Below are 17146 nucleotides of genomic sequence, written 5' to 3' on the forward strand. Positions count from 1 at the left end.
TGCGTCACAGCTGGGGATCAGGTGGTATACGGAAGTGAGTGTCAGCTCTTGTGTACAGCCTGGGTCACAATCATCACTATATCGCAGCATAATGTCACGTTATGAATGCACAATGGCTGACGCTATTATGGGGTACTGTGGCTGTTACTGTTATAGGGGCACTGTGTGATCGACACTATTATGGGGTACTGCGGCTGTTACTGTTATAGGGGCACTGTGATCGACACTATTATGGGGTACTGTGGCTGTTACTGTTATAGGGGCACTGTGATCGACACTATTATGGGGTACTGCGGCTGTTACTGTTATAGGGGCACTGTGATCGACACTATGGGGTACTGCGGCTGTTACTGTTATAGGGGCACTGTGATCGACACTATTATGGGGTACTGCGGCTGTTACTGTTATAGGGGCACTGTGATCGACACTATTATGGGGTACTGCGGCTGTTACTGTTATAGGGGCACTGTGATCGACACTATTATGGGGTACTGTGATCGACACTATTATGGGGTACTGTGGCTGTTATGGTATGTTCACATGGCTTATTTTTGGCCGTTTTTTGGGCCGTAAATTCGCCAAAAAATCAAAAGCAGAACGCCTCCAAACATCTGCCCATTGATTTCAATGGAAAATACGGCGTTTTGCTCTGACGGAGCATTTTTTTTACGTGGCCGTTTTTGGAGCCGTTTTTCATTGACTCTATAGAATAACCGCTCCAAAAACGGCCACGTAAAAAAAAAAGCAGCAAAAAAACAAAACTGCTCCGTATATAGCAGGACTTTATATATAGATATCAGTATCTGTATGTACCTATACACTATACATATCGGTATATACCCGGGTATATATATATATAATCCCCTCATAGATAACAGTGCAGCCTGTGCTCACCTCATCATCTACTACAGCGGTGTTGTATATTGTCTACTCCACCATTTAGTTGCTGGTTATAATGGGGTGTTTATCTAATATTGATCCAATACTGGGGTCACTGATCGCTGCTCCTAATGAGGGGTATATAGGGGCATAATCGTGTTGTATTATTTTGCATTGTTTCTCCAGAGAAATGAACACATTTCTATTAATCTCTTGTGAATTTGACTTCAATGGGAAAAACTGCAACAAAATGTGTTACATGTTTTATACTCCATTCACATCCAAAGCTGAATTCATAATGTTGTGCTGTTTTCCCATTAGCTGAAAGTCTTTATCATTCCTCCAAAAATGTAAATAGTGCAGTGCTCCAGCACGTGGCTCATCCAGTGGGCGTCTGTCAGCTCAGTGCTGATGGATTCCACATGACAGCCTGAAGAGATTTTAATGCAGCTTTGGATGTGACTGGAGTATAAAAATGATGTAACTCAAGAAAAGTAAAGTATTTTTACAAAGTTTTATCTTATTATGTGTAGGTGTGACCCTGATAATCAGCACAAGTAGACGTAATATCTCACATTTTATGGGGGAGCACGTGCTACTCCTACCCACATCGCCCCACATCTCATCACAGCGCTCTCTTGTGGGGGTCTCATGCGTCAGTGTGTGGGCAGCCGCTTCTCAGACCTCCACAGAAGGGAACTCCATGTACAGTTGGGGAAGATCGTCAATTACAACACATCGCGGCCGTTAACATGGAAAAACGGATAAAATTGCATCAATAACGGATCGCTGAACGCCGCCACCTCAGAAATGAGTCACCCCTCAGCCGGCGGTGACCAGCAAATGTACAAATCACTGACTATAGGATCTGCAGAATATTCCATCTATATTGATACGTGGACCATTTTAAAGATCTCTGTTTGCTGTCAGTGAATAGGGACATTACCTTTACATCCAGAGGCTGAAAACCTATCCGATTATGAGTTCTGAGGGTTTGCTACATTTGTATCCAATCTAGACAATCCTCTGTGGGCTGAACGTTCTGGACTCCAGAAGGATACACGTTGCCTGCGCTGATACATTGTAACAAACTATCAGCTCAGGAGGGAGATTTGTGCTGCTGATCTATAATCCCAGACTTTTGGATAGTTCTCTCTTTATAGGGGAATTATAAACGGTTTGGAGATGATATATCCCCGTCTGGACCAGTCACCCGCTAGCAGGCGTCTCTTTGCTTCCTGTAAGTGACCCCCTCGTGAGCCGCCCCCTCCTTGATGGCCCAGACTTTCTGTAAGTCTCAGAAGAGACAGTGCGAGTTTTCTGAGTGATCCACTAACCTAATAAGAGCGCTCACTAGTAGGGGGGGGGGGGGCACATACTTTCCCTGATCGACAGTTAAATGCATTTTCTGCTTTTCTATTGAATTGTCCCCATGTGACCCGAATGACGGATCCTGCAGCGTGAATGTGGTGGAAAGTTCCCTCGTACAAGGTACACCGCTCCGGAACCTGCTATAAATGTAAGTGTCAGAGTAAGCATGGGCGTGGACTTCCTGGGCAGGGGCGTACACCTAGGAGGGAGGAGCCTATACAAGATCACAATAGACTCCTCCTCCTGCTGTGGTGTGATAAGGCTGAGCTTTGGGAAAAGTGTATCGGCAGTCGTGAAGGGGTTAAAGTGAATCTGTCACTGGTTCTCTGTAAAGAAAAATAAAATAAAAATAAAATGCTGCCATTAATTAGACACATGACCAGAAAATGTAAGCTCCGCCTCTAAGACTCCTATGAGCTCCTCCCATTTCTAAAAAGGTGGGGCTATAGGACAAAACATCATGTGATCTTTTTTGGCTCTGCTGAGTGGCTGAGAGGGACATCTGTGATAAACAATAAGTCATGATTGGCCCTTTGTTGACAGACTTTGTGGATGTGAGGGCGCCCCCCCCCCCCCCCCGTCCCCGTGACAGTTTCCCTTTAAGTTAACCCCTTGCAACTCTCCACATGATGCACCACTACAACTCCTGTGCCTGTCAGGGTTTGCTGGGAGTTGTAGTGTTAGGGGAGACAAAGGTTGGGGACCGGTGTAAACTTGATAAACAGCAGCTTATACCCAGCCATGCGTGCGGGCGGCTTATACCCAGCCATGATACCACTATTACTATCCTGTATCTAATCCCATCATGGGTGATACCGCTATTACTATCCTGTATCTAATCCCATCGTGGGTGATACCACTATTACTATCCTGTATCTAATCCCATCATGTGTGATACCGCTATTACTATCCTGTATCTAATCCCATCATGTGTGATACCACTATTACTATCCTGTATCTAATCCCATCGTGTCTGATACCACTATTACTATCCTGTAAATAATCCCATCATGTGTGATACCACTATTACTATCCTGTATCTAATCCCATCATGTGTGATACCACTATTACTATCCTGTATCTAATCCCATCATGTGTGATACCACTATTACTATCCTGTATCTAATCCCATCGTGTCTGATACCACTATTACTATCCTGTATCTAATCCCATCATGTGTGATACCACTGTTACTATCCTGTAAATAATCCCATCATGTGTGATACCACTATTACTATCCTGTATCTAATCCCATCATGTGTGATACCACTATTACTATCCTGTATCTAATCCCATCGTGTCTGATACCACTATTACTATCCTGTAAATAATCCCATCATGTGTGATACCACTATTACTATCCTGTATCTAATCCCATCATGTGTGATACCACTATTACTATCCTGTATCTAATCACATCATGTGTGATACCACTATTACTATCCTGTACCTAATCCCATCGTGTGTGATACCACTATTACTGTCCTGTATCTAATCCCATCGTGGGTGATACCACTATTACTATCCTGTATCTAATCCCATCATGTGTGATACCACTATTACTGTCCTGTATCTAATCCCATCGTGGGTAATACCACTATTACTATCCTGTATCTAATTCCATTGTGTGTGATACCACTATTACTATCCTGTATCTAATCCCATCGTGGGTGATACCACTATTACTATCCTGTATCTAATCCCATCGTGTCTGATACCGCTATTACTATCCTGTATCTAATCCCATCATGTGTCATACCACTATTACTATCCTGTATCTAATCCCATCGTGTGTGATACCACTATTACTATCTTGTATCTAATCCCATCGTGTGTGATACCACTATTACTATCCTGTATCTAATCCCATCATGTGTGATACCACTATTACTATCCTGTATCTAATCCCATCATGGGTGATACCGCTATTACTATCCTGTATCTAATCCCATCATGGGTGATACCGCTATTACTATCCTGTATCTAATCCCATCATGGGTGATACCGCTATTACTATCTTGTATCTAATCCCATCGTGTGTGATACCGCTATTACTATCCTGTATCTAATCCCATCGTGTGTGATACCGCTATTACTATCCTGTATCTAATCCCATCGTGTGTGATACCGCTATTACTATCCTGTATCTAATCCCATAGTGGATGATACCACTATTACTATCCTGTATCTAATCCCATCATGGGTGATACCGCTATTACTATCCTGTATCTAATCCCATCATGTGTGATACCACTATTACTATCCTGTATCTAATCCCATCATGTGTGATACCACTATTACTATCCTGTATCTAATCCCATCATGGGTGATACCACTATTACTATCCTGTATCTAATCCCATCATGTGTGATACCACTATTACTATCCTGTATCTAATCCCATCGTGGGTGATACCACTATTACTATCCTGTATCTAATCCCATCGTGGGTGATACCGCTATTACTATCCTGTATCTAATCCCATCGTGGGTGATACCACTATTACTATCCTGTATCTAATCCCATCATTTGTGATACCACTATTACTATCCTGTATCTAATCCCATCATGTGTGATACCACTATTACTATCCTGTATCTAATCCCATCATGGGTGATACCACTATTACTATCCTGTATCTAATCCCATCATGTGTGATACCACTATTACTATCCTGTATCTAATCCCATCATTTGTGATACCGCTATTACTATCCTGTATCTAATCCCATCGTGGGTGATACCACTATTACTATCCTGTATCTAATCCCATCGTGGGTGATACCACTATTACTATCCTGTATCTAATCCCATCATTTGTGATACCACTATTACTATCCTGTATCTAATCCCATCATGTGTGATACCACTATTACTATCCTGTATCTAATCCCATCATGGGTGATACCACTATTACTATCCTGTATCTAATCCCATCATGTGTGATACCACTATTACTATCCTGTATCTAATCCCATCATGTGTGATACCACTATTACTATCCTGTATCTAATCCCATCATGTGTGATACCACTATTACTATCCTGTATCTAATCCCATCATGTGTGATACCGCTATTACTCTGCTGGCCAGCACCATGGAGAGCGTCATCCAGCACGGAGGACAAATCCTCCCCTCCCCCGGAGCGTTATATACTGGACTATTATCAGGAGCACATCAGCAGCGCATGTCTCCCGCCTGTCCTGTCATGTGTGATACTGTCTACTGAGCTGTGTATCTAATCCTATCATGTGTGATACTGTCTACTGAGCTGTGTATCTAATCCTATCATGTGTGATACTGTCTACTGAGCTGTGTATCTAATACTATCATGTGTGATACTGTCTGCTGAGCTGTGTATCTAATCCTATCATGTGTAATACTGTCTGCTGAGCTATGTATCTAATCCTATCATGTGTGATACTGTCTTCTGAGCTGTGTATCTAATCCTATCATGTGTGATACTGCCTGCTGAGCTGTGTATCTAATCCTATCATGTGTGATACTGTCTGCTGAGCGGTGTATCTAAGTCTCATGTGTGATACTGTCTGCTGAGCTGTGTATCTAATCCTATCATGTGTGATACTGTCTGCTGAACTGTATCTAATCCTATCATGTGTGATACTGTCTCCTGAGCTGTGTATCTAATCCTATCATGTGTGATACTGCCTGCTGAACTGTGTATCTAATCCTATCATGTGTGATACTGTCTGCTGAGCTGTGTATCTAATCCTATCATGTGTGATACGGTCTGCTAAGCTGTGTATCTAATCCTATCATGTGTGATACTGTCTCCTGAGCTGTGTATCTAATCCTATCATGTGTGATACTGTCTGCTGAGCTGTGTATCTAATCCTATCATGTGTGATACTGCCTGCTGAGCCGGTGTATCTAATCCTATCATGTGTGATACTGTCTGCTGAGCTGTGTATCTAATCCTATCATGTGTGATACTGTCTGCTGAGCTGTGTATCTAATCCTATCATGTGTGATACTGTCTGCTGAGCCCCTGTATCTAATCCTATCATGTGTGATACTGTCTGCTGAGCCGTGTATCTAATCCTATCATGTGTGATACTGTCTGCTGAACTGTATCTAATCCTGACATGTGTGATACTGTCTGCTGAGCTGTGTATCTAATCCTATCATGTGTGATACTGTCTGCTGAGCTGTGTATCTAATCCTATCATGTGTGATACTGTCTGCTGAGCTGTGTATCTAATCCTATCATGTGTGATACTGTCTGCTGAGCCCTGTATCTAATCCTATCATGTGTGATACTGTCTGCTGAGCTGTGTATCTAATCCTATCATGTGACACACTGAGAAGCACACAGGACTACATCCCCCATTATGTTATACCAGGAGATGATGTTGTGAAGCAGCTCAGTCTCATTACTGTCTGGAGCTTTCAGGGTTAATATCCTCCTATTCCCAGGCTGGGGGGGGGGGGGGGGGTGTAGGATAAAGGGGTTGGGGGAGGGGAGAGAGGGACAGGGGTTCTGTGTATGGGAATAATGCCAGTGATGCCAGCTGCACGCCACTCCCTGCATGTTAATGAGTACAGACCATAGGAGCGGGCACCGAGGACCATCACATGCCCACAGGGGGGTCCTGAGACTTGTTTCATTACTAGAGCCCCCTCCTCCTTTTCTTCTCTTTGCGGGGGGGGGGGGGGGGGAATAAACTGACATTTAAACTTTAAATTCCTTTACTTAAAGAGAAATCGCACCTTTAATGTCCCCAACCAGAGAAGAAATAATCATCAGATATAAACTCAGGACAGAAATGTCATTTATAGAGGATGGCGGGGGAAGGGAGCCCCCCACTGACTGCAGCTTCAGCAGTACCCCCCCCCCCCAATGCTGCAGGAGGGGGGCACACTACCATATTCACCACCTGCCCCATAGTCAAATGCACTGCTGGCACCTTCTGAAAGTCTCCTGTCCTGGACCTGCAAAACTGCCTCCCACATGGGATTCTTCGTGTATTCCCCTTTAAACGGAGGCTTCACCTTTTATTAACTTTGGCTCGACAGTGATTGGATGTGACATCCGGCATCTCTTATATATATTGTAATCGCCTTTTTACAATTCTCTTTTATTTTTAACTTCTTTTTCACCAAAAAAATATCTGCGATTGGCACCAGGAAACTGTCAACATGTTGCTGTTGATGGATCTGTTATATTTATAAACTGTCTATATTACTTTGAGTGCATTGTGATGTCAGGCTGTGAATGAGTTAAGCTTTCCTGAGTATTCACACAATCTATTGATGCTATACTACTACTAATAATAATATAATAAGGACACAATAGTATCTGTCAGCAGCTTGTTGATGGTTTCCAGCTACTGACACAGTAATATTGTAGAATCATAGCCAAATACAAAGTTAGAACAATTAATAATATACATTGTATTTACCTGTGCCAAAGTCAGTGGTGCCCCAGTCTATTATAGCTGATAACAGAGAACAATAGATTGTATTCACCTGTCCTACAGTAATCCTCGCCCAGCCTGACATGTCTGATAACAGAGAACAATAGATTGTATTCACCTGTCCTACAGTCATCCTCCCCCACCCTGACATGTCTGATAACAGAGAACAATAGATTGTATTCACCTGTCCTACAGTCATCCTCCCCCACCCTGACATGTCTGATAACGGAGAACAATAGATTGTATTCACCTGTCCTACAGTCATCCTCCCCCAGCCTGACATGTCTGATAACAGAGAACAATATATTGTATACACCTGTCCTACAGTCATCCTCTCCTCAGCCTGACATGTCTGATAACAGAGAACAATAGATTGTATTCACCTGTCCTACAGTCATCGTCCCCAGCCTGACATGTCTGATAACAGAGAACAATAGATTGTATTCACCTGTCCTACAGACATCCTCCCCCCAGCCTGACATGTCTGATAACAGAGAACAATATATTGTATTCACCTGTCCTACAGTCATCCTCCCCCAGCCTGACATGTCTGATAGCAGAGAACAATAGATTGTATTCACCTGTCCTACAGTCATCCTCCCCCAGCCTGACATGTCTGATAACAGAGAACAATAGATTGTATTCACCTGTCCTACAGTCATCCTCCCCCAGCCTGACATGTCTGATAACAGAGAACAATAGACTGTATTCACCTGTCCTACAGTCATCCTCTCCCCAGCCTGACATGTCTGATAACAGAGAACAATAGACTGTATTCACCTGTCCTACAGTCATCCTCCCCCAGCCTGACATGTCTGATAACAGAGAACAATAGATTGTATTCACCTGTCCTACAGTCATCCTCTCCCCTGCCTGACATGTCTGATAACAGAGAACAATAGATTGTATTCACCTGTCCTACAGTCATCCTCCCCCAGCCTGACATGTCTGATAACAGAGAACAATAGATCTTATTCACCTGTCCTACAGTCATCCTCTCCCCAGCCTGACATGTCTGATAACAGGGACAATAGATTGTATTCACCTGTCCTACCGTCATCCTCCCCCAGCCTGATATGTCTGATAACAGAGAACAACACATTGTATTCACCTGTCCTACAGTCATCCTCCCCCAGCCTGACATGTTTGATAACAGAGAACAATAGATTGTATTCACCTGTCCTACAGTCATCCTCTCTCCAGCCTGACATGTTTGATAACAGAGAACAATAGATTGTATTCACCTGTCCTACAGTCATCCTCTCTCCAGCCTGACATGTTTGATAACAGAGAACAATAGATTGTATTCACCTGTCCTACAGTCATCCTCCCCCCCCCAGCCTGACATGTCTGATAACAGAGAACAATAGATTGTATTCACCTATCCTACAGTCATCCTCTCCCAGCCTGACATGTCTGATAACAGGGACAATAGATTGTATTCACCTGTCCTACAGTCATCCTCCCCCAGCCTGACATGTCTGATAACAGAGAACAATAGATTGTAGTCACCTGTCCTACAGTCATCCTCTCCTCAGCCTGACATGTCTGATAACAGGGACAATAGATTGTATTCACCTGTCCTACAGTCATCCTCTCCCCAGCCTGCCATGTCTGATAACAGAGAACAATAGATTGTATTCACCTGTCCTACAGTCATCCTCTCTCCAGCCTGACATGTTTGATAACAGAGAACAATAGATTGTATTCACCTGTCCTACAGTCATCCTCTCTCCAGCCTGACATGTTTGATAACAGAGAACAATAGATTGTATTCACCTGTCCTACAGTCATCCTCCCCCCCCCAGCCTGACATGTCTGATAACAGAGAACAATAGATTGTATTCACCTATCCTACAGTCATCCTCTCCCAGCCTGACATGTCTGATAACAGGGACAATAGATTGTATTCACCTGTCCTACAGTCATCCTCCCCCCAGCCTGACATGTCTGATAACAGAGAACAATAGATTGTATTCACCTGTCCTACAGTCATCCTCTCCCCAGCCTGCCATGTCTGATAACAGAGAACAATAGATTGTAGTCACCTGTCCTACAGTCATCCTCTCCTCAGCCTGACATGTCTGATAACAGGGACAATAGATTGTATTCACCTGTCCTACAGTCATCCTCCCCCAGCCTGACATGTCTGATAACAGAGAACAATAGATTGTATTCACCTGTCCTACAGTCATCCTCTCCTCAGCCTGACATGTCTGATAACAGGGACAATAGATTGTATTCACCTGTCCTACAGTCATCCTCCCCCAGCCTGACATGTCTGATAACAGAACAATGTGAGTGCAGTACGTGTTTATGTGAATGCAGTGAGTGCATATGTGAGTGCAGTGAATGTACATGTGAGTGCAGTGAGTTTATATGTGAGTGCACTGAATGCAGTGAGAGTATTTGTGAGTGCAGTGAGTTTATATGAGTGTATACGTAATTGTATATATGAGTGCAGTAAGTGTAAATGTGAGTGTATATGTTAGTGCAGTGAGTGCATATGTTAGTGTATATGTGAGTGTCTATGTGAGCGTATATGTGATTGTAAATATATGTGAGTGCAGTGAGTGTACATGTAAGTGTATATTTGAGTGCAGTGAGTGTATATTTGAGTGCAGTGAGTGTATATTTGAGTGCAGTGAGTGTATATTTGAGTGCAGTGAGTGTATATTTGAGTGTATATGTTAGTGCAGTGAGTGTATATGTGAGTGTGTGTGAATGCAGTGAGTGTATATATTGGCATATATGTGAGTGCAGTGAGTGTATATGTTCATGTATAAGTGAGTGTACATGTAAGTATTAGTGAGTGTATATGTGAGTGCAGTGAGTGTATATGTGAGTGTGTATGTGAATGCAGTGAGTGTATATGTTAGCATATATGTGAGTGCAGTAAGTGTATAAGTGAGTGTATATGTTCGTGCATATGTGAGTGCAGTGAGTGTATAAGTGAGTGCATATGTGAGTGTATAAGTAAGTGTATATGTTAGTATATTTGTGAGTGTATATGTGAGTGTATATTTGAATGCAGTGAGTATATATGTGAGTGCAATGACTGTATATATGAGTTCAGTGAGTATATATGTGAGTGCAATGACTATATATGAGTTCAGTGAGTGTATATGTGAGTGTATATTTGAATGCAGTGAGTGTATATGTGAGAGCAGTGAGTGTATATATTAGCATATATGTGAGTCCAGTGAGTGTAAATGTGTGTAGATTTGAATGCAGGGAGTGTATATGTGAGTGTATATGTGAATGCAGTGAGTGTATATATTAGCATATATGTGACTGTATATGTGAGTTCAGTGAGTGTATATGTGTGTATATTTGAATGCAGGGAGTGTATATGTGAGTGCAGTGAGTGTATATGTTAGCATATATGTGAGTGTGTATGTGAGTGTATATGTGAGTGCAGTGAGTGTATATGTGAGTGCAGTGAGTATATATGTGAGTGCAATGACTATATATGAGTTCAGTGAGTGTATATGTGAGTGTATATGTGAGTGCAGTGAGTGTGTATGTGAGTGCAGTGAGTGTGTATGTGAGTGCAGTGAGTGTGTATGTGAGTGCAGTGAGTGTATATGTGAGTGCAGTGAGTGTATATGTGGGTAGGTGGGTGCAGTGAGTGGGTAGGTGAGTGCAGTGAGTGTATAGGTGAGTGCAGTGAGTGTATAGGTGAGTGCAGTGAGTGGGTAGGTGAGTGCAGTGAGTGTATATGTTAGCAAAATTAGACATTGGGATGCACTCCTCAGTCTATTGGCGTGGTGCTAGTAAGGTAGGGACGAGAATCCCACAATATTGGAAATATATAACCCCAGCACACACAGAGGTACAAGAGATCCAGATGCAAGCAAATGTAAGTTTTATTGCAACAAAAGTTGGTAAAGTTGAGGTAGTAAGCGACTTGGTAAGACGTTTCGGTCGACCCTCGGCCTTTGTCACTGTCGCTGTTCGTCGATATCGCTGGTATGGGATGTCGGCCGGAACGTCTTACCAAGTCGCTTACTACCTCAACTTTACCAACTTTTGTTGCAATAAAACTTACATTTGCTTGCATCTGGATCTCTTGTACCTCTGTGTGTGCTGGGGTTATATATTTCCAGTGTATATGTGAGTGTATATGTGAGTATGTATATGTGAGTGCAGTGAGTGTATATGTGAGTGCAGTGAGTGTATATGTGAGTGTATATGTTAGTGAGTGCATATGTGAGTGTATATGTGAGTGCAGTGAGTGTATATGTGAGTGCAGTGAGTGTATATGTGAGTGCAGTGAGTGTATATGTGAGTGCAGTGACTGTATATGTGAGTGTATATGTGAGTGCAGTGAGTGCATATGTTAGTGTATATATATGTGAGTGTATATGTGAGTGCAGTGAGTGTGTATGTGAGTGCATATGTGAGTGCATATGTTAGTATATATATGTGAGTGCATATGTTAGTATATATATGTGAGTGTATATGAGTGCAGTGAGTGTATATGTGAGTGCAGTGAATGTATATGTGAGTGTATATGTGAGTGCAGTGAGTGTATATGTGAGTGTATATGTGAGTGCAGTGAGTGTATATGTGAGTGCAGTGAGTGTATATGTGAGTGTATATGTGAGTGCAGTGACTGTATATGTGAGTGCAGTGACTGTATATGTGAGTGTATATGTGAGTGTATATGTGAGTGTATATGTGAGTGTATATGTGAGTGCAGTGAGTGTATATGTGAGTGCAGTGAGTGTATATGTGAGTGCAGTGAGTGTGTATGTGAGTGCAGTGAGTGTGTATGTGAGTGCAGTGACTGTATATGTGAGTGCAGTGACTGTATATGTGAGTGCAGTGACTGTATATGTGAGTGTATATGTGAGTGTATATGTGAGTGTATATGTGAGTGTATATGTGAGTGCAGTGAGTGTGTATGTGAGTGCAGTGAGTGTGTATGTGAGTGCAGTGAGTGTGTATGTGAGTGCAGTGAGTGTGTATGTGAGTGCAGTGAGTGTATATGTGAGTGCAGTGAGTGTATATGTGAGTGCAGTGAGTGTATATGTGAGTGCAGTGAGTGTATATGTGAGTGCAGTGAGTGTATATGTGAGTGCAGTGAGTGTATATGTGAGTGCAGTGAGTGTATATGTGACAAAGGCTCACCATATACAGCCGAAACGTTACACAAGGGTAAATAAAAACCCTTTTTTTTTCACCTTTGAATTGGAGTGCTGCCTATTTTTGGATATATTGGAAACTTTGGAGCCAAGAATCAGGTTCCTATGGCGTGCACCCACCTGAAATTCAAGCTGGTGCTGCTGGGCGGTGGACTAGATAGATAGATAGATAGATAGATAGATAGATATTAGATAGATAGATATGAGATAGATAGATAGATAGATAGATAGATATGAGATAGATAGATAGATATGAGATAGATAGATATGAGATAGATAGATAGATATGAGATAGATAGATAGATAGATAGATAGATATGAGATAGATAGATATGAGATAGATAGATAGATATGAGATAGATAGATAGATATGAGATAGATAGATAGATATGAGATAGATAGATATGAGATAGATAGATAGATATGAGATAGATAGATATGAGATAGATAGATAGATATGAGATAGATAGATATGAGATAGATAGATATGAGATAGATAGATAGATATGAGATAGATAGATAGATAGATAGATAGATATGAGATAGATAGATAGATATGAGATAGATAGATATGAGATAGATAGATAGATAGATATGAGATAGATAGATATGAGATAGATAGATAGATATGAGATAGATAGATAGATATGAGATAGATAGATAGATATGAGATAGATAGATAGATATGAGATAGATAGATAGATATGAGATAGATAGATAGATATGAGATAGATAGATAGATATGAGATAGATAGATAGATATGAGATAGATAGATAGATATGAGATAGATAGATAGATAGATAGATAGATAGATATTAGATAGATAGATAGATATTAGATAGATAGATATGAGAGATAGATAGATAGATAGATAGATAGATAGATATGAGATAGATAGATAGATATGAGATAGATAGATATGAGATAGATAGATAGATATGAGATAGATAGATAGATAGATAGATAGATAGATATGAGATAGATAGATATGAGATAGATAGATAGATATGAGATAGATAGATAGATATGAGATAGATAGATAGATATGAGATAGATAGATATGAGATAGATAGATAGATATGAGATAGATAGATATGAGATAGATAGATAGATATGAGATAGATAGATATGAGATAGATAGATATGAGATAGATAGATAGATATGAGATAGATAGATAGATAGATAGATAGATATGAGATAGATAGATAGATATGAGATAGATAGATATGAGATAGATAGATAGATAGATATGAGATAGATAGATATGAGATAGATAGATAGATATGAGATAGATAGATAGATATGAGATAGATAGATATGAGATAGATAGATATGAGATAGATAGATAGATATGAGATAGATAGATAGATATGAGATAGATAGATAGATATGAGATAGATAGATATGAGATAGATAGATAGATATGAGATAGATAGATAGATATGAGATAGATAGATAGATATGAGATAGATAGATAGATAGATAGATAGATATGAGATAGATAGATATGAGATAGATAGATAGATATGAGATAGATAGATAGATATGAGATAGATAGATAGATAGATATGAGATAGATAGATAGATATGAGATAGATAGATAGATATGAGATAGATAGATAGATATGAGATAGATAGATAGATATGAGATAGATAGATAGATAGATAGATATGAGATAGATAGATAGATATGAGATAGATATGAGATAGATAGATAGATAGATAGATAGATATGAGATAGATATGAGATAGATAGATAGATATGAGATAGATAGATAGATAGATATGAGATAGATAGATAGATATGAGATAGATATGAGATAGATAGATAGATATGAGATAGAGAGATAGATATGAGATAGATAGATATGAGATAGATAGATATGAGATAGATAGATATGAGATAGATAGATAGATATGAGATAGATAGATATGAGATAGAGAGATAGATAGATATGAGATAGATAGATATGAGATAGATAGATAGATAGATATGAGATAGATAGATAGATAGATATGAGATAGATAGATAGATATGAGATAGATAGATAGATATGAGATAGATAGATAGATATGAGATAGATAGATAGATATGAGATAGATAGATAGATGAGAGATAGATAGATAGATAGATAGATATGAGATAGATAGATAGATAGATATGAGTTAGATAGATAGATAGATATGAGATAGATAGATAGATATGAGATAGATAGATAGATATGAGATAGATAGATAGATATGAGATAGATAGATAGATATGAGATAGATAGATAGATATGAGTTAGATAGATAGATATGAGTTAGATAGATAGATATGAGAGATAGATAGATAGATAGATAGATAGATAGATATGAGATAGATAGATATGAGATAGATAGATATGAGATAGATAGATAGATATGAGATAGATAGATAGATAGATATGAGAGAGATAGATATGAGATAGATATGAGATAGATAGATAGATATGAGAGATAGATAGATAGATATGAGATAGATAGATATGAGATAGATAGATAGATAGATATGAGATAGATAGATAGATAGATAGATATATGAGATAGATAGATAAATATGAGATAGATAGATATGAGATAGATAGATATTAGATAGATAGATAGATATGGATAGTTAGTTAGATAGATATAGATATAGATATAGATAGATAGATAGATAGATATGAGATAGATATGAGATAGATAGATAGATAGATATGAGAGATAGATAGATAGATATGAGATAGATAGATAGATAGATAGATATGAGATAGATAGATAGATAGATATATGAGATAGATAGATAGATAGATAGATATATGAGATAGATAGATAAATATGAGATAGATAGATATGAGATGGATAGATAGATAGATAGATAGATATGGATAGTTAGTTAGATAGATAGATAGATAGATAGATATGAGATAGATAGATAGATAGATATGAGATAGATAGATAGATAGATAGAGATATTAGATAGATAGATAGAGATATTAGATAGATAGATAGAGATTAGATAGATAGATAGATAGAGATAAGATAGATATGAGATAGATAGATAGATATGAGATAGATAGATATGAGATAGATAGATAGATATGAGATAGATAGATAGAGATATGAGATAGATAGATAGATATGAGATAGATATGAGATAGATAGATAGATAGATATGAGATAGATATGAGATAGATAGATATGAGATAGATAGATAGAGATTAGATAGATAGATAGATAGATAGATAGAGATAAGATAGATATGAGATAGATAGATATGAGATAGATAGATAGATATGAGATAGATAGATAGATAGATAGATAGATAGATATGAGATAGATAGATAGATATGAGATAGATAGATAGATATGAGATAGATAGATAGATATGAGATAGATAGATAGATATGAGATAGATAGATAGATAGATAGATAGATAGATAGATAGATAGATAGATATATGAGATAGATATGAGATAGATAGATAGATATGAGATAGATATGAGATAGATAGATAGATAGATATGAGATAGATATGAGATAGATAGATAGACATACATATCATATAGACCAGGCCTACTCCTTCATCATAGTCTGGCCTACAACTCTCATCGTTTTACCTTTTCCGAGTTTCACCAGGGTCGGCAGCCGGAATTTACTGACAACCACATCCAGGGGTAACGCCACCGAGCTCCAGCTGAGCTCCGAGATGCCGGACGCCACTTTCTCCATAGCTTTCCTGGGATTCCGGCATAGCCTCAACAAAAGTCCAGAACCTCAGGGGTCCAGATGTCCCAGAACTACTACCACCCCCATCATCAGCTGCAGCAATCCAACCGCCACAAAGCAGATCCACAGCAATGATGAGAGGGAACCGTGGGGGGCAACAGCGTCTCCAGTGCGTGCCATGCTGCCGGTGCCCCAAGTGAGCTCCACATTCACAGGGCGAGCAGCTCCACCCCCACCCGGCTCCACTCACTCCTATCATCCGCTGGGAAGAAGTGGTCCTTACAATGATGCTACTCCAGCCCCTCCCCGGGAGGAGAGCGAGGAGGGGGCGCAGCAGCATCAGACCCGGAGAACGAAGCGGCCCCTGCAGGGCACTCATTCATAAAACACCAGCTTAACCCATCAAGTGCCAGAGATACCAATATAGAACTGTATCTAATCCTATCATGTGTGATACTGTCTGCTGAGCTGTGTATCTAATCCTATCATGTGTGATAGCGTCTGCTGAGCTGTGTATCTAATCCTATCATGTGTGATACTGTCTGCTGAGCTGTGTATCTAATCCTATCATGTGTGAT

The 17146-nt window shown here is 39.8% G+C and overlaps 1 protein-coding gene across 3 annotated transcripts in view; it reads right to left on the bottom strand.

The window, feature by feature from the left end:
- Nucleotides 1–16866, bottom strand: part of GAREM2 (GRB2 associated regulator of MAPK1 subtype 2) — an 81292-nt gene extending 64426 nt beyond the window's left edge. For 2 of the 3 annotated variants that reach the window (XM_075848941.1, XM_075848939.1), the window contains exon 1: nt 16460–16865. In XM_075848941.1, coding sequence (XP_075705056.1) covers nt 16460–16571 — 112 coding nt within the window. In that variant the 5' untranslated portion in view covers nt 16572–16865. Of the gene's footprint in view, nt 1–16459 lie in introns of all 3 variants that reach the window. The other variant, XM_075848940.1, reaches the window with a different exon arrangement.
- Nucleotides 16867–17146: the final 280 nt, after the last annotated feature.

The sequence above is a fragment of the Rhinoderma darwinii genome, unplaced genomic scaffold (genome assembly GCF_050947455.1).
Source record: "Rhinoderma darwinii isolate aRhiDar2 unplaced genomic scaffold, aRhiDar2.hap1 Scaffold_558, whole genome shotgun sequence".
NCBI lineage: Eukaryota > Metazoa > Chordata > Amphibia > Anura > Rhinodermatidae > Rhinoderma > Rhinoderma darwinii.